Consider the following 19,019-nt stretch of genomic DNA (forward strand, 5'->3'; position numbering starts at 1 on the left):
TGTGGCACTCCCATCCACCCAATTGCCCCCGCTAGAGACCTGTACCACCTCTCTTCCCATCCTTCCCACTCCCTATATCCCAAGGATCTGATTCTATCCCCCTGTCCTTTCTAATCTGCCCCATCCTCTCCACCTCCACTAACTTTGCCTGCCTAGGTTGGGGCCCTAACGCTTCTCGCCTGGATGACATTACCCTATTTGTTTGTCTCCTTTTCCCAGGCACTCAGACCACTGTAGGTGTTCAACAGCTCTTTGTTGGTGGGATGAATACATTGTGACAATTCCTCTCCCCACCTCTGCCCCTCATTGACTCACTATGCTTGCTCCAGGCACCTTTCTAAAACACATAGGTAGTCATGCTGCATCTCCCCCTATGCCAAATCCTTCCACTGCCTCCAGGATCAATTTTGATCCACTTAGCATGGCACACAAAGCACTTCTTGCCCTTTTCGTGCCTCATCTCCTACCATCCCCCAATGCACACTCAGTGCAGCCCTGTGAGATAACCCACAGCACCAGTACTCTTTAAGAACCTTCCCCCACCCCCCTGCCTCTTTTTATTAAAGTACAATGAACATACAATAAGCATACAATGAAGTGCATGTATCGATCGATTCTGGCAAGTGTATACATCCAAGTAACTACCACCCTCATCAATATACAGAACGTTCCTATCATCTCAGGAAGTTCCCTATGTCCTCACCAGTTAATCACCTCAAGTAAATCAGTCCTGATATCTGTCACCATATATTAGTTTTGCCCCTGTGTCTGGCTTCTTTTGTTCAGCATAATGTCTGTGAGATTCGTCAATGTTGTCATGTATACTAGAAATTCATTCTTTTTCATTGACGAGTAGTATTCCATTGTTTAAATATATCATAATTTCTTTATGTATTGGTGGACATTTGAGTTGTTCTCAGTGTCGGATTATTATGAACTCCAAACATTTTAATGCCATTTTTTGTGGACATTTTTTTTTTTTTTTGCATGAATACCTAGAAGAGGAATTCCTATGGTTAACTTAAGAAAAACTGCCTAATTGTTTCCAACCACACATCTCCATACTTGGCAACATTTGGTGTTGTAATTTTTTTTTTTATTTTAGTCATTCTAGTGTATGTTAAGTGGTGTTTCACTGTGGCTCCGAGTCTCATATTCTTCTTGACTATTGATGTTGAGCACCTTTTCAATGTGATTATTGGCATTTGTGTATCTTCTTTTGTAAAATATTCCATTTATTTTAACCATTCAAAAAATTGAGTTGTTTGTCTTTTATTATTTCTTTGAAAGAGTTATTCGGAATATAAGTTCTTTGCCAGATATGTAACTTTTCGAGGCTTTGGCTTACCTTTTTGTTGTCTTAATGATGTCTCTGAAGTGCAGAAAATCATCATTTATCATCTTTCTTTTTCTTATGCCCTTTAAATTTATCTTTAATAAATAAATTAAGGTAAAGGATTCCAGTTTACCTGGGAGAAACTTCCTCCTTATCTTTGAGAGTCAATTGACATAATGGGACATGTAATCACTGATGTTCTTCTTCGTTTTCCCCCATAAGCTTAGGAGCAACTTGAGAGCAGGGGTTGTACTTTATGGAGTGCTTTACATATAGTAGTAGAATGCCTAGCAAGTAGCAGAAGCTCAAGAACTATTTGTTACCCAAATACACAAATAAATATGTTGAAAATTGGAAGCGTCAATTCAATTTCATCAATTAACTTCTTTACGTATCATCTTCTCTTCCTAAAAACAAGGAAAACTCCCCACTTACCTCAAAAGCATGTACAAGCAATGAAAGTTTTACGAGGTTGTGAATGGAGCTTTTTTGGTGCCTTACGTGTACATCAGTAAGCAGCCTGTGAATATATACTTTTCATAGATTTTATATTACTGTTATTATCAATATTATTTCATGAATCTTGATATTCACTTCAAAAGCTGTATACGTAATTCTTTATTTTTTAGTATAATTCTTAATACATCAGATGCTCCTCATCAAATGCTGGGACATCTTGAACCAAAGAAAAATATGACTAGTCAGAATAGAGATACAAGGGTTTGCCAGTTGACTTGATCATGTCAGAGTGATCAGCTTTTTATCCTAGTGAGGTTCACTAATGTCTAAAACCCTAAGGATTACATAAAAATGACAATGTTATCATTAAATCTGTCCAAGAAATGAGACCTTAATGAATTCCATTGAGAACTCCAACTTGATAATGAGAGCTAAGAAGTCATAACACTATTCTGACAGGAAGGTACAGTTAAAGAAATTTGAAAAGCACCAGCAATACATGAAAATGATGGGCTAATTGAGGAAGCAAAGTGCAATCTTCTCCTCCCGGCAGGAAGCCACAGAGTGGAGAAGCCCCTGCTCAGTGGACAAAGAGATACAATCAAACGGCATTCAGCGCATGAAGAATTAAGCATCTGAGAGCAGAGTGACTTTTTCCATAGCAACAAAGCCTCAGAAAGCCCAGAATGTTATTGGCCAGAGTCTTGTATTGTTCTTCCAGGGCTACATCAATCCTCACCCTGGATGATTAAAAGTGCCAGAAGCAAGTGTGATATTCGGATATTCAAGTTAAATGATAAATGTGCATAGAATGAATAGAAAATATAGTTACATGTGTAAATAGCCAGAATGTTCAATTTCCAAATATGAAAAGTATATAGTTTAGAAACTAATTGAAATGGAAGTCTTAAGGATTTGATGCTTACTCAGCATCGCCTAATAAAAGAATGTATCCATTATCCAATCTTTGCTTTTGAAAGAGTTGGTTCTGTTAGGGGGTTGTGAAAGGGTCCAAATCTTTCTCTCTAGGCAAGGCTTTATGCTGGTAACAGGAGTGTGAAAGAATCTTTCTCAATGGCCAAGATCCCTGAAAGAACAGAGGTATGAAACTGCCCCTGGCACAGAAGCACCGAAGAAATGCAGCGCCTTGTAGAAAGTGGAGAAGCAGCACATCACTGTCAGCTTGTGACCACTCTGTCATCACCCATGGAGACTGAACCGTGACCTGGTTTTCGTTGCCTTCAACCACTTCTAAATATTGTCCATATTCTCAAACTTCATCCAAAATAGACTTGAAATTCTTCTCTCGTAAGGATTGGATCATGATTGAAGTGCAATGAACAGGCAGTTAGAATTCTGGTTGCAAAGAATTTAAGTTGAAAGCAGGAATTATGTCTTACTCACCTGTAATACCTTGTGTGCCGAGAGTAACTCCTGGTTGGATGACTAGTGGGTGAATGAATAGGAGGCCTAAAAATGAAATGGAAAATTTACGGGACAGTTGGAGTTGAAAGACTACATTTAGGAAATTAAAGAAGCAAACCCCATAACTGAATTAACACTCTATGACACACTGAGCTACTGATCAAAGAGAGAATTTATTCACAGAGCTTTTCAAATACAAACAAAATAGCACGTTTTTATTTTTTACAAAATGAATATTGGAATAAATGTGGTACAGCACAGTACAATAATGGACGAAAGAAAACAAGATCTAGTGACTGGAAAATGTCTCTCATTACTCTCACATCTTCAACTGAATTCTCTCCTACAGTGGACAGAAAGTTGCCCCTTTACTTCGTAAGAATACCATAGCAGAAGCTACTCAGAGAAATATTGCATATTTTTTGAATAATATTGAAATACAAAGGCTTAATTCTAAAGATCTGCATAAACACTGAAAACATGTTGAGGGCATAAAGAGTTTATGCAGAGTATACAAAATACTGATAGAGTGGCTTATTGGTCCATTTATTAGGTTTAATGTATACTTTATAAAGTGATAATACTGTATTTTAAATGTGTATTAAAAAGAAAACAGAGGAGTAATGCACTGCTAAACCTCTCATACAGACTGTGCAACAATTTAAATGTCTGTGTATGGGCATGTGTGTGGATGCGTACATCTGTAGGTGCTCGTGTGCTTTCAGAAGTGCCATGACTTACCGGGAACGTCTGTGCGTTACCCTGCTTCCCAACCTAATACTGTTTCTACTAGCCCTTTTGATTCTCTGAGTCATCATCCTTAAAAAAAAAAAAACCTTGTTTGCATATATAGATTTGTTTTGTGTATGTGTGTGTTCTACATCAACAATACTCTGTGGAATAGAAACACCCAACACCCTGCAATATTTTTAGCCTTTGGTCCATTTTTCTCTATCATTCCATGCTCTACATTTCTTTCACAAATCTTGCACAACCCTTCCACATGGTATATAATGTTTTTAATTCCATTGGGTTTCATTTCATTAGTGTTGTATGGTTTAGAACCACTATTCCACCTTTTGAGAATAGCTGGATGCTTCAGTCCCTCCCAGCCCCTTCAGCCCATCTTCTCCTCTGTTTGCTCTTGGTGGCTCCATCTCAGTATGGGTACTGTTTCTGTTTCTTGCCTGAGAAGCAAGCCAGCCATGTGCATAGCAGCATGGCGGTGGCAGCACCTGCTCCCGTGCAGTAGTAGGCCCAACCGATTTCACACTTACCTAGGGACACAAGAGAAGGAGAGAAAGCAGGCACAGATCAGGATGATTTTACAGGAGGTTCTGTTATTTCTCCCAGGGTGTGTGTTCCTGGTGTACCAAAGTGAAACTGAAATACTCATTAGAAATGTGACACTCACTCAAATGGAATGATAACAAGGGCTGAAACTTATCCCATGATGGAAGAAAGCCAGAATAGTTGTGTGCATTTCAGAAGGACCTCAAGGCCTATGTCTCCTGCTAGCTAGTGACAGAAACCTTTTCTCCCCAACTGCAATGCTCACTCCCGTGGCTGAAGAAAAGAAGGAATAACAGCAATCAGGATAGGAGAGATGAAGGTATTAGTTCTGATTTAAATCACCCAAACTCATATGCATAATGAGGTACCTTAGAAAAAAATTCAAAATATAGGTAAGTCCTAAATATAGATACAGTTTCTGCAAAAGGGCCACTCTAAGGAGGAGATCCCTTTGAAGAATAATGCTAAAGTGAAAGAATCTACAAAAAAACTCCTGGAACTACTAAGTGACAACAGAAATGTTGCAGGATACAAGGGTAATATATAAAATTCAATTGCTTCTTATATACCAGTAATGAACAAGTGGAATTTGAAATTAAAAACACAATACTATTTATATTAGCATCCTGCAAAATGAAATAAGTAAAAATCTGACAAAATAGTACAAGGTCTTTATGAGGAAAACTATAAAACTGATGAATGAAATCAAAGAACTAAATCAATGAAGAGATATTCCATGTTCATGGATAGGAAGGCTCAATATTGTCAAGATGTCAGTTCCTCCCAATATGATCTACAGATTCAATGTAATTCTAATCAAAATTCCAGAAAGTTATTTTGTGGATATCAGCAAACTTATTCTAAAGTTTATATGGAGAAACAAAAGACCCAGAATAACCAACACAATATCAAAGGAGAAGAACAAAGTTAGAGGACTGACACTACCTGAAATCAGGACTTACTATAAATCTCCAGTAGTCAAGACAGTGTGATATTGGTGAAAAAATAGACAAATAGACTAAGGCAACAGAATAGAGAGCCCAGAAGCAGACCCACATAAATATAGTTAACTGATCTTTAACAAAGGAACAAAGGCAGTACAATGAAGCAAAGACAGTATTTTCAATAAATGGTGCTGGAACAACTGGACATCCACATGCAAAAAAAGGAAATTGGACACAGACCTTACACCCTTCACAAAAATCAACTAAAAATGGAGCACAGGCTGAAATGTAAAACGTACAACTATGAAAATCCTAGAAGATAACATAAGAGAAAATCTAGATGACCTTGGGTATGGTAATGACTCTAGATATAACACAATCCATGAAAGAACTAACTGATAAGCTGAACTTTATTAAAATTAAAAAAACCTTCTGCTCTGTGACAAACAGTGTCAAGAGAATGAAAAAACAAACTGCAGACTGAGAGAAAAATGTGCAAAAGACACATCTGATAAAGGACTGTTATCCAAAATATACAAACACTTAAAACTCAACAATAAGAAAACAAACCTGATTAAAAAATGGGCCAAACAGCTCAGACCACAGACACCTTACCAAAGAAGATATACAGATGCAGATAAGCATATGAAAAGACACTCCACATCATGTCATCAGGGAAATGCAAATTAAAATGACAATGATATGCCACTACATACCTATTAGAATGGCCAAAATCTGGAACATGGACACCACCAAATGTTGGTGAGGATGTGGAGAAACAGGAACTCTCATACATTGGTGGTAACAATGTGAAATGTTACAACCATTTTAGAAGACAGTATGGTGGTTTCTTAGAAAACTAAACATACTCTTACCATACAATCCAGCAGTTGCATTCCTTGGTGTTTACCTAAAGGAGCTGAAAACCTGTGTCCACACAAACATCTGCACCTGGATATTTACAGCAGCTTTATCCATAATTGCCAAAACTTTGAAGCAATGGAGGTGCCTTTCAGAGTCAGGACTCATATCTGGGTTCCAGGTTCTAAGAATAAGAAGTCACTGACCCAAAATATCCTACTTGAATTAGTGGAATAGGTTTCCGCGTTCATTAATCTTTTTTTTAAAACAACATTCAAGTTATTCTTTTTGCATGTACAGTAAGGAAGTCCTCTATATCTCTCATTCAACATTGTCTTTCCTGCCCTAATTGAATCCCCTTTTTAGTCAGTCTTAAGAAAATCAGAAATCAGACAATGCTCCAACAACAACCATTTTCTCCCTTTTCTTTTGTTTTTGTTTATCCATTACATTAGCTAAAACACATACAACCAGATGCTTGGATTTCACAGTCATTGAACATATAAACCATAGTTTGAAAACCATATCTTTTTTTTACATGTCAGTCATTTTTACCTTGTTCATTAATAACTTCTTTATTGAAAACTACAAAGACTGTTAGGTGTAGCATGCAATTTGTCTTCCTATCTTCACTGAAGTCTACTGAAGTGGTAGTTAGCATGTGCCCCATTTACAGATAAGAAGGTGAGGTGAGGCAAAGCTTGAGTCATTGGCTTGTAGTCGCCATAAGTCAATAGCAACAAAATTAGACCAAGAGCCTCCACATCTTAAAAGTACTCTAGGGCACTACCTATGTACCAGACAATAGGATGTGTTCAGCCTTCAACTTTGATTTCTCCCTCTCCATATCCAATAATAAATAATAACAATTAAGAAATAGCAAACACAGATTGATTACTATTTGCTCTGAATTGTAAAAGAGCTTTCGTGGAGTAAATATTAATACATTTAATCCTCATAAGAACACGATGTGGTAGGTACCTGAGTATCATCCCCACCATTCGCATGGGGACACTAAGGCCAAGGAAAGTTCAGTAACCTGCCTAAGGACTCACCTGTATAGCAAGTGGCGAGTCCTTTGCATCTCTCTCCACAATTTATTCTGTGTGCCTCCACTCCTCAAGTGCCTACAGCAACCCCCGGCAGTCTTACCTGCTGTCATTGCTTTCCTGTCTCCCTGCTTTTATTTATAGTATCATCAACAGCAAAGAGGGTAGCTATCTTTTCAAAAATCAATCATGTTAAGTCGCTCTCTTACTTAAAATCCTTTAATGATTTCTCAAACATGCAATCTCCTTCCAAAGGCCTGTGAGCCCCTGAATGAGCTGGCATCTGCCTACTTCTCAGACCTCATGACCACCTTCCCTCTTGTCTTCTTTCTGGCCATACTGGCTGTCTTCTCTGGACCACATCAGGCTTGTTGGTGGCTCCAGTGCTTCTCACTCATTATTCCTTCCACCCAAAAAATTCTACTTCCAGATCATTAGAGAGCTGGAGCTTTCTCAGATGGAATCTACCTGCCCCCCTCAACTTGTCTCATCAAAGTCACTCTATTCCTTCACCTCACTTTATTGCCTTTGTAGCACTTGCCATGGTTTGTAAATATTGTGTGTGCATGTGTTTAACTTCAGTCTATCCCACTAGAATGAAAGTTTCAATTTGGGGAGACCTTTGTATATTTTGTTCCCTACTGTACCCCTACAACAGTGCCTGGCTCACAGTAGGCCCTCAGTAAATAAATGCTGAATGAAAGACAAGGTAAAAGAAAGAGAGAAAGAAAGGAAACAAAGCAGGCAGATAGCTAGTCTTTCAAAAATAAAGTATGGGATTTTAAGAGTAACTCCAGTCTTATTTGGCACAGAACTTCTGGAGAGAAGTTCCCAAACCAACTGTGCATTTATAGCTTTGTACAGAGTGTGTTCAATTTAAAAGGACAATAGATCCTGAAAGAGCACATCTCCACCCCAGGCTGGGTCTCACTGGCACAACGACCTCCATTAATACTGACAGATAGAATCAGTCTTTTCAAGGGTAACAGAGTCTCCTTCATGGACCAGATTTTCTGATAACCATAGGCTAATGTGGCTGTGAGTCTTGGGAATAATCTCCATTTTGAATTATTCTTTAGCTGGACTAAACAAATCTAGGAGGGAGAATTAGTAGGTAGCTAAGAGATGGCAGGTGGTTTAGAACCAAAAAGTCAGCAAAATCTGTGGTCAGTCCATTCAGTATAAGGCTCATAACACAGAACACAATCAGTTGTTCATTAATAACAAGGTGTTGATCTTCCATGACCTAACATGAAAAGTGGAGTACATAATTCTTTATTAATTATTGGACACTCACTCAAGAAAAAGTAGTTGGTGAGGCTATTTAAGAATAGTGTATGTAACAGTAGCCACGTGTGTTAAATAAAGATTAAAAAAAAAAAAAACTACTAAAGCATTGACTATCAGAGAACCCAGGAAAGACAGTGTAACTTTTTCTCTCCTCTAGAAAAGTCAATAAAATAGTGTAAGTTTAAATCTTAGGGCCTCTGAACTGGCAGGGTTGCTGTAGCAGATGGTGTAGATGCTCCACCCAATTCCTTTGGATCCCTTTGCTGGTTCTGGGCTCTCATCCATCAGCTACTGATTGCACTTTGCTCCTAAGAGCTTATACTTGCAACCCTCTTCAGAGGACCCGTGAGTTGGGGGGCCACTTTGCTCCAACTCAGAAAGTTGAAGTACCCCTGGTGGGACCGGTAGCCAATGACGGGCTGGTGCAGGAGTCTAAAAGCCCTCCTTCTTGCCTCCAGGTGAGACAAACTCTGCTGTGGCATGAATGTTCCAGAGCTCGTAGGAGTCCAGACTGAGGCTGGGACCTCACCTGAAATTGCACCCTTGCTTCGCGTCTACGCTTTCACTATCTTGCTTTCCCTGTTCCTACTGGTTTCTCCTCCGCTCATTTCCTTGATCCCTTGGACAGGAATCCTCATCTCAGGGTGTCGGCTCTGGGGAACCCGATTTCAGAGAAGAGCAAATGAACACAGTCTTTCTTGTTTTTCTTTAACATGATAAGGGTCTGTGAAGTTTCTTCAGTTGTTAGAGGCTCAACCCACCCACCTACCCACCCAAGCCCTGCCATGCCCTGAAAGACCCAGAGCCAGGACAGAGCCTTCAGCCCGTCCTCCCTATGCTACCAGCTTCCCAGGGCCAATCCAACTCCTTGCCTTGATACGTGTGTATGTGTCATTTCTAATAACTGTTATGTTTCTGGAGCCTTTCTTGTTTGTGTCATAAAACATGCAGTCAACTCAGCAGACCAACTATCCATCACATGAAAATGGAAAGGTAGGACACCAAATAAAGGTACTTAAAGGCAGAAAATGTTTGAGGATGTTACACAATCTTGCTGCTAATTACACACACGTGCTAGTTTATGTGTGTGATTTATACATTTTGTGGTTTAAATTTAGCAACTGGCTAAGATCCAAAATGAGCAACTAATGATCAGTGTGATTTAAAAGAAAATTATTCCTCTATTTCAGATATGAAGACTTTGGTTTGCTAAGTAATTGATAAAGTAAATCATTATTAAATCAATAAGGATTTATTCTGGTATTTTGGATTATACAGAAATATGGCCACCCCATCAATCTAACTTCAAAAAAATATACAAAAGCATACACCACACACACACGTATCTTCTGAGAAACAAAAAATGGTCAAGATCAGTGTAGTAAGATCAAGATGTGTCGATAAAATTTAGGCAAATCTAAAGAAACACTAAGTCATCCATCCCCTAATTCTTTATTCCCTTCTTCCCACCCTCTCTCTCTCCTTCAATTCTTTCATAAATTCAACAAATTACAAAAAAAATTTTATTGGAGTATAGTTGACTTACAATGTTGTGTTAGTTTCAGGTGTACAGCAAAGTGAAACAGTTATACATATATCCACTCTTTTTTTTTTTTTTTTTTTAGGCTTCTTTTCCCATGTAGGCCATTACAGAGCACTGAGTAGAGTTCCCTGTGCCCTACAGCAGATTATTATTAGTTATCTATTTTATATATAGTAGTGTGTATATGTCAGTCCCAATCTCCCACAACAAATATTTTTTAACCGCCCACTCCAACTAGGAATCACTGGACGCTAGGGATGTACTCTGGAAATAGATAAATACAGCCCCTGCCATCAAGGAGCCATCGTCTAGTCAAGGGCGCATTAAACAATAATTACTTAGATATTTATATAATGATAATTGTGATATGTGCCTTGAAGAAAAAACATCCAGGATGCTAAGACAGCAAATCACAAGGACTTTTATACAGTGAGGTCCGTGAAGGAGAGCCTTAAATTAGAAGTGAAATTTAAGCTGAGACCTGGCAGATGAGCAGGGGCTAGCCAAGCCTGAATGTGGGAGGCCAGGGAAGAGTGTGTTTGCACCAGGGGGATGGGAAATGTAATGGAGAAACGTAAGCAGATTTGGGTCTCAAAATCTCCCAAATGGATGGATGCCACTGTGCATGTAAGCAAGAGATGGGGTTGGGTGTGACCACCTCCAGAGTTTGAGAGCTGGAAGCCTGAAGACTTCCTCTTCAAATGTTCATCTACACTGGTGTATAGACATGTGAGATAGTCAACACCCATCGGTAAGTCTTGAGCACCTACTCTTTGCGTTGCAATGTTACAGGAGACCAACGAGGGAACAAGACAGATAGCATCTTTGGTTTTACAAAGCTTATGTTCTAGTAAGGCCGAGTCTTGAGTATCACTCACATCAGCTGCATTATTTTGAAACCATTCCTTGTATATTTTACACACGTCTGTTAGAAATTCAGTTAACAAAATTAACTAGATATAAAAGGGAATTTTTTTCATGAAACTATAAATGTAAATGTACCTCGAATTTCTTCAAAGGAGAAGAAAGATTTTTCTTCTTCCTGAGCATGATTCCTTCCATTGTTAAAACCCACACGCTCAATAATAAGAAATTAGCACTGTGTTTTACAGTAATAGGAGAAAAAGTCTTACTGAGTACATTAGGCTATTAGGAAAGAGCAGATGTTTAAGTTAATATGTTTAAAACCTTACTGTAGTCCATGAGTAGTAACGGAACCAAAGGAAACCAGGAAATACGGGACCATTCTTCCCTGGCCTCTCACTTCTCCTGTCGTGGCAAAAAATTCTTGTTATTTTAATGCAAACCGAAAGCATTTTGCTAGAGGGCAAGTTTTGTCTGTGATCCTTTCAGGAAATTAGAGAAGCAAATCTGCTAAACTTTCTCTTTTGCTCTCTGTAATGCTCCATCAAACAGGACTCCAAGCACACGGGGTTGGCAAACTGCTGCTTTCAACGACGGGGAATGCCACACTTGACAGATAAAATAGAGGTTACTGGGACAGAAAGCAGCAAACCACAGCCACCTGCAAAATCAATGGGAAAAGGTTCTGTGGCTGCATTCCAGGGCAGCCCCAGGGAGAAGATGGGTGGGAGAGGTGTGGCTGATTCTTTAGGGTGCCTCAAATTAGTTTTTAGTGCATCTTCTGTTAGTAACAGAGACAGAAGAAAAGGTACAAAGAACCCAGCTTTACTACAAATAACAGTGAAATTCCAGGGATCAGTTCATCTTTTGAGGACATTGATTGTATTCATTCACTCATTTGATTACTCTTTCAGAGCCCACCATGTGACTGCCTGTCTCATTCCTGTATCCCAAAGCTCAGTACAATGATGCCTGGACCACAGCAGACAATTGATACATATTTGTGGTGTGAATGGCTATCAGACACTATACCTGTGCTGAGAACAGAGATCTGAAATTATTAATTATATAATAGCTGTCATGGACAGCCTGTGAGCCAGGTGCTAAACAGTTTAGAAGTGGCATCTCATTTAACCATTTTTGCCTATGATGCTTTCAAGAAATTAGAGAAGCAAATCTGTTTATACTTTCCCAACATCATTCCCATTTTGAAGATGAAGACACTGAGTTAACATGCAAGATAAGTCACTGGTCCAGTATCTCAAATAAATGATGAAGCTTGAACTTGAACTTGAGTCAGTTCCAAAACTTTTTCGTGTGCTCAGATATGTTTCAGGAAGATCTGTATCACATTTTCCCCATTTGTCTCTGCTAGAACTTACGTGCCACAAAGAAATAAGATATAGTTTGAGTGAAGTAAGTCAGAAAGAGAAAAACAAATATCGTATATTAATGCATATATGTGGAACCTAGAAAAATGGTACAGATGAACCGGCCTGTAGGGCAGAAATAGAGACACAGATGTAGAGAACAAACGTATGGACACCAAGGGGGGAAACTGATGGGGGGTGGTGGTGGTGGGATGAATTGGGAGATTGGGATTGACATATATACACTAATATGTATAAAACAGATAACTAATAAGAACCTGCTGTATAAAAAGAAAATAAAATTCAAAAATTCAAAAAAAAAAAAAAGATATATTTGCATCTTTGAATTTACCAGTCTCCTTAGAAGACTCCACACAGCCGTGTCTACCTTGCACAATTCTAGTTATTAAAGACCTGCAAGACTTGGCTCTCCCAATTTCAGGGCCAACGAAACCAAACTGGCACTCTCTTGGCAATCCCATCCCCCTAGAGGATGTGAGGTAGTGGGGTCCAATAAACTTGCTTGATCAAATTCAGATAACAGATTTTTCCTGGGTGATACCTGGCTATGGGCACGCCCTCAAACTGGATGTTTCTGACCTGCCCCCGCCGGAGCGGAGCTGAGAAAGGGCTTGAGGCCCTGGGCACCCTCCAGCCTGTAAACCCCTGGCCATCGTGCCATCCTCATACCCAGAGACTTTGCCACAGCGCCTCCTGCTGTTACAGTGCTGCTCATTTAAGCACAAAACAGGGTCCCTCAGGGAGTCCTGCCCTGTGACTGACGCTGTCCAACGCAAACCTCCCTGTGTCTCCGACCTTCCCTGTGCTCTGCATTTGAACCTGAGCCCTGCCCGTTCCCAGCTCACTTCTTTCCTCACTGGGTCACTGCTGAGTTCCCAGCCTTGTGGCCACAGGTGCCTGAGTCCAGATATAAGCTGACTGCCTTCATTCATCAGGCAGAATATCTTTCATCTGTGATATTTAAAGTTTTTCAGCATGTAAAGATATCAATGCAAAGTTTGTGCAGAGAAGAAGCAGGCATGTCAGATTTCATCCCTTTTGCTGTACAAATAATGAAGGCAGGAAGGTGGAGGGATCTGTAGAGAAAAAAACTTTTGTATTCTTAAATACCATGGGTGGAAGTCTCTGCTCTTGATCATATTCAGACCATCTTGTCTGCCCTGTGCATTAAAGCCAAGAACAAAAGAATCCGTAGTGGGACCAATTCCTTTTGTTCTTTTGGGAAGTTACTGAACAGAGGTGTTGCTAGTGAGAAACAACAACAACAGGTTTTCAACATTTGACCTAAAACATAGAAAAGTTTTAATTCAAACTTTTAATGGAACAAGGAGTTAAAATGACACCTGTGTCTGAAAAGAGAAGAGTGGAACTCAAACTTGATCGCTGCGCAAAAAATGTAGAAGTGAAAAGGCTGAGGGAAGATAGTTTGTGAGATGGGGCTCATTTTAAAGCTCTTTGCTTGTTTCTGTCTGTTTAGGAATAGAAGCATAAACTCACACTGCTGACCAGGGTCATCCTGGACACAACCTCAGGGCACCATTTATACTGTACTCCCTGAGATGGACTCTAGGAGGAACTGTCCACAAGCAGATCTCAGTAACGGGGCCCCCATGGGTGCTTCCCAAGAGTAGATAGTATGGAGGTACGTGCAATGGTAGAACCCCCCCAAAGACCGAGCACTGAGTCTGTGCAGAGTGTCCCAGGCACCGGAGGCCACCTTCACGCCTCCTGTTTCCAGAGTGCGGCACAGTGGACAGACCCAGCATTTCTCCTCAAGAACTGCTGCTCTGGACTCTCATGAGCGAGGCTGACTAAATCTTCTACCTCCCCTGCCCCTTCGCTCCCAGGTTTAGGGGACTGGACAGTTGGATTTGAACTCTCCCGGGAGTTGAATGGTACCTTTTCCCCCCAAACACATAGTACATCTCAGTGTATAAGGGTCTAGCTTGGAGCACTGGACCCACTTCTACAAAGAGACTCTTAAAAGACTCTCCACCTTCTTTGTCTGCCCTACTTGCTCCACGGAGGTATCCAGGAATGTAAAGAGTTAGCATATAACGCATCATGTGTCCATTGGTAAGAGCTGACACACTCAAGCTATGGCATTTGTAAGTACTCTCCATAACCTGCAATGTCCAAGGGAGCAGGGATTTACTCTCTGGAAAAGATAAGATATGTTTCTGCAAAGCGCTCCTAACAGCACTATGTCTAAGGAGATATGTTACAGTCAGTTTTGATAGGGCTGGTAGACGAGTACGTGACGGGTAATGATTGCTGTGCAAGCACTGTACTCAAATATGATCTCATGTGACATGAGTCTCAGGTTTTAGGGGGAAAAAAACCTTCTGAATTACACATTAATTCTATCCTATTCAGTGGCATAAATTTCTCTTCTGGATTCCCACAAAGATTTTGTTAAAGAGCCATAATTTTAATTTGCTCTGTTGTGTCTCTCTTGCCCCTATAGACGTGTTTTTAGCTCCACCTTTAGGGTAAGGAGCTGAGAAATAAAGAAAAAAAGAGTTCTTCCAGGTACTATTTACCATCTCCCATGGAAACAGCGCTAGCCATCATCAACTTAGGGATTTACTAGAAAGTACCTATCCGAGGTCCCACACTTACACAGCTGCTCAAATTCATGAAAAGGCAGGACATCCAGAACAGCAGCTGGACTTGATATAAGGTTCAGTTGTTCTGACCCCAAACTATACATCAGGGGAGAAAAGACATTATGATTTATTATTATCACTTTTATTTTTATTATTAATACTTTCTGGAATCTTAAGTTCTAATATCAGAGTGTACATTTGGACAGCAAGCTTTTTAAAAAAACTTTTTGAGCATCTGGAGATTTAAAATACTACTTTATGTTTGTTATTTTCTGAAAATGGAAAACCATGAAGTAGAAATAAAGTCCAGAGCAAACAATACCCGTTATGAGAAAAATAAATTCCATCTCCCTCATGCATAATTTTATAATCACACTTATCAATCTGTAGATTAAAGTATTGTATCAATGTTAATTTCCTAATTTTGATAACTTTACTACTACATAAAAGAATGTTATTTTAAGGCATTATTCACTTAAGTGTCTAGGCATGGGGGCATCCTGTCTGAGGGAGAGATAATGGAGCAGGACAGAGGGGGAGAAGGACAAAGCAAATACGATGATACTTAACATGAAGGGAATCTGGGTGCAGAGTATATGAGAAGTTTTTGTACTAGTTTTGCAACTTTTCTATAAATCGGAAATCATTTCGAAACCAAAACGAAATAAACATAAAAGTTCATATATGTAGATGTATACACAAATATATATGTGCACGCACACATATACATATATATACATATACAGATGGTCCCTGACTTACGATGGTTTGACTTACAATATTTTGACTCTATGATAGTATGAAAGCAATACACATTCCGTAGAAACTGTACTTTGAATTTTGCGTTTGGTCTTTGCCAGGGGCTGGTGATGTGCAGTCGGATCCCCGTTCTTGATGCTGGGCAGTGAGCGCAGCTGCCAGTCAGCCACGCGATCGCGAGGGGGAACGACCGATATACTTACAACCACTCTGACTTTCACTATCAGTACAGTATTCAATAAACTGCATGAGATATTCAACACTTTATTATAAAAAAGTGTTTTATGTTAGATGTTTTTCCCCAACTGTAGGCTACTGTTAAGTGTTCTGAGCACGTTAAAGTAGGCTAGGCTAAGCTCTGATGTTAGGTAGGTTAGGTGCATTAAATCCATTTTCAACTCAGGGTATTTTCAACTTACGATGGGTTTATTGGGATGTAATCCCATCATAGGTTGAGGATCTGCATATAATACCAGTGGGAGGGAAGTTCCCTGGGCGTCCAGTGGTTAGGATGTGGGCCCGGGGTTCAATCCCTGGTCGGGGAACTAAGACCCTGCAAGCTGTGTTGCATGGCCAAAAATAAATTAATTAATTAAAATAAAACCAGTGGGAGACTTTTATACTTGTAAGTACAGAGAGCAAGAACTCAATACCTTGGTAAAATACGGCGTGCAACATGAGAAATCTGCATAATGACAATTTCTGTTGTGTAATTAAAACATGACAGCCAATGAAACAAACAGCCTGTGGATTTAATCCACCTAAATAAGGAGGACATTTTAGCATGAATCATGAAACGCTGTGAAACGGCAACTGGGAAGGGATACGCGTGCAGGACACCCAGGAAACTGAGCGCGGGGCTCTGTCTTCTCCAGGATGTTCCCTGGGGGAGACCGGAGCAGCACGTGGGCACAGAGGACCGATTTTCCTCCACAAAATTCCTTGGGCCTGGGAAGATGTAGGGGTTACACGCTCTTTCCTTCCTACCGAAGGAAAAGGGTTTTCCAACTGATGTATAGAAGGATTTCACACAAGCTAAGCGTGTGCTCCAGAAGCGAAAGACTATAGGGATTTTTATGTGCAATCAAAGCTGTCCCCAGGCAGCTCCAGCTGTGGGTGCTTGAGGCAAGACAGAAAGGCGGGAGGAATGAGGACTACAGTAAAGGGATTAAACCTGAACAGGACAGAGGCATTTTTACATTCAAGCCTCGTCAAGAGCCAGTGCATCAACCTCCATTTCTGTGTCCTTTTGACTTTATGCTTCCTTCACTCCTTCTGCCACCTAGCACATCATCAGAGATTTTAGAGTCAAAGGGATGTTGGAAAAGGATCATCTAGATCAAGGGTTGGCAACCTTTTTCTCAAAAGGGCCAGAGGGTAAATATTTTAGGTCAAAAGCAGTCACAGACAAAGAGTAAACACATGAGCATAAATGTGTTCCAATAAAACTTTATTTAAAAAACAGGCAGAACAGATTTGTCTCATAGTCTCTGGATTCTCGATCTAGGTCATCTGTATTTCACTGATTAGGACCCTGTGGCCCGGGAGACTAAAGCGAATTTCCCAGATCTTTTGAATGTGTTCTGTTCAGTAGGAGAGTCTTTCTCTTTGTTTGTAATGGAACATTTCCCAGTTCCCAATCTAAAGCAGGGTGCTGATGCTGGGTTATTCTTAACCAAAAATCTAGTCCTATTTGGGTAATAAGTCTCTGCACTACACAATTACCTGCTTGCACATTTAAAGTTAATTTCACATAGCTAAAGCAATAATTACAAAGTTGTGAGGGGGAAAAAAGTAAAGCAACAACCTCTTTTAACAGCAAACCAGTACATTTAGACATATGGACTTCATGTCCATTTAAGTAAATCACTAGTGTGAAAACAGCTCTAGATACAAATGAGCAGGGTTAGATGAATGGATAAACAAAACGTGGTCCATCCACAATGGAATGTTATTTAGCCTTAAAAAGGAGTGAACGCTACAAGACGGATGGACCTTGAAGACATTATGCTAAGTGCAAGAAGCCAGACACAAAAGGACAAATACTGTATGATTCTACTTATTATATGAGGTACCTAGAAGAGGCAAATTCATAGAGACAGAAAGCAGCAGAGTGGTTACCAGGGGCTGGAGGTAGGAGATAATGGAGCGTTATTATTTAATGGGTATAGATGCTATTTGGGATGATGAAAAAGCTCTGGAAACAGACAGTGCTGATGGTTGCACAACACTGTGAATGTACTTAATGCCACTGAATTGTATACTTTAAAATGATTAAAATGGTAAATGTCATGCTATATATATTTTACCACGGTTTCACAAAAAAGGAGCAGTGTTCTGTGGGATAGAGAACAGAGCCGAGATGGGTCCGTCAGAGAAACTGGAAGCTCTGAGAACTAGAACTCCAGGTGACTTTGCTGGGTGTGGTTGCCTGGGAACCGATGCTCTTTCACTTCCGCTCCCACCTGGGCTCCCAGGGGCTTCCCTTGTGAACCACAGCAAACCTGCTCATTGCTTTCTTTCATGTCAGATCCATCCAGGGTCCTTCCTCCTAAAGTCTACACTAAATCAGGGCCCTGCATCATCTTATCCTGAAACCCCTGTCAGAATCACATAACCACGAAAATGGTGGCAGAGATGCCTTGCCCTACACAGCATTCCCACAAGACAGAGGAATAGCAAGAGAAATAAGCATACCCCGGCGCCTTCAGAAAAGTGATTAAATTTCAGTTTAAGTTCAGAAAAGTAGGGTGAGTGGTGCAGCATCTGAATTCTTTTTTTTTTTAAACTTAGAATCTATAAATTTAACATTTAATTTTAAACAAGTTTTAAAGATGATAATTGAAGCATGTATATTACTTATTATTAGATAAGATGGTCTTAGTATTGTGAAGTTACCTAATTTATATCACAGTGCCATTAGAAGTTAATTGTATTTATCTTCATATATAGGGTACCATATGGCACACATATGACGAGATAAGTTTGTTACTATGAATATTCATATATAAAAAAAGAAAAATCTGTTACATTCTTAATACTATGACTTTTTATATTTTGGAAATCCTGCACTATATTTTAGGAATATAAAAGAATAGAAAGGTAAAGAGATTATACTCAGTAGCATTGCTGTACCAATCAAAATAATAACACTAAAAGTGTCTTTTCAGCCATGTCAGATAATTCAAGGTTTTCT

General features: G+C 39.7%; 1 protein-coding gene across 1 annotated transcript in view; it reads right to left on the minus strand.

Annotated features, from left to right (window-relative positions):
- Positions 1-3,374: 3,374 nt before the first annotated feature.
- LHFPL6 (LHFPL tetraspan subfamily member 6) overlaps positions 3,375-19,019 on the minus strand; it is a 233,243-nt gene continuing 217,598 nt past the window's right edge. The window contains exon 4 of the mRNA XM_082365715.1: positions 3,375-4,497. Within this exon, the coding sequence (XP_082221841.1) occupies positions 4,379-4,497 (119 nt within the window). The 3' untranslated portion in view covers positions 3,375-4,378. The remainder of the gene's footprint in view (positions 4,498-19,019) is intronic.

The sequence above is a fragment of the Balaenoptera borealis genome, assembly GCF_965194805.1.
Source record: "Balaenoptera borealis genome assembly, chromosome: 18".
In the NCBI taxonomy this organism is placed as follows: Eukaryota; Metazoa; Chordata; class Mammalia; order Artiodactyla; family Balaenopteridae; genus Balaenoptera; species Balaenoptera borealis.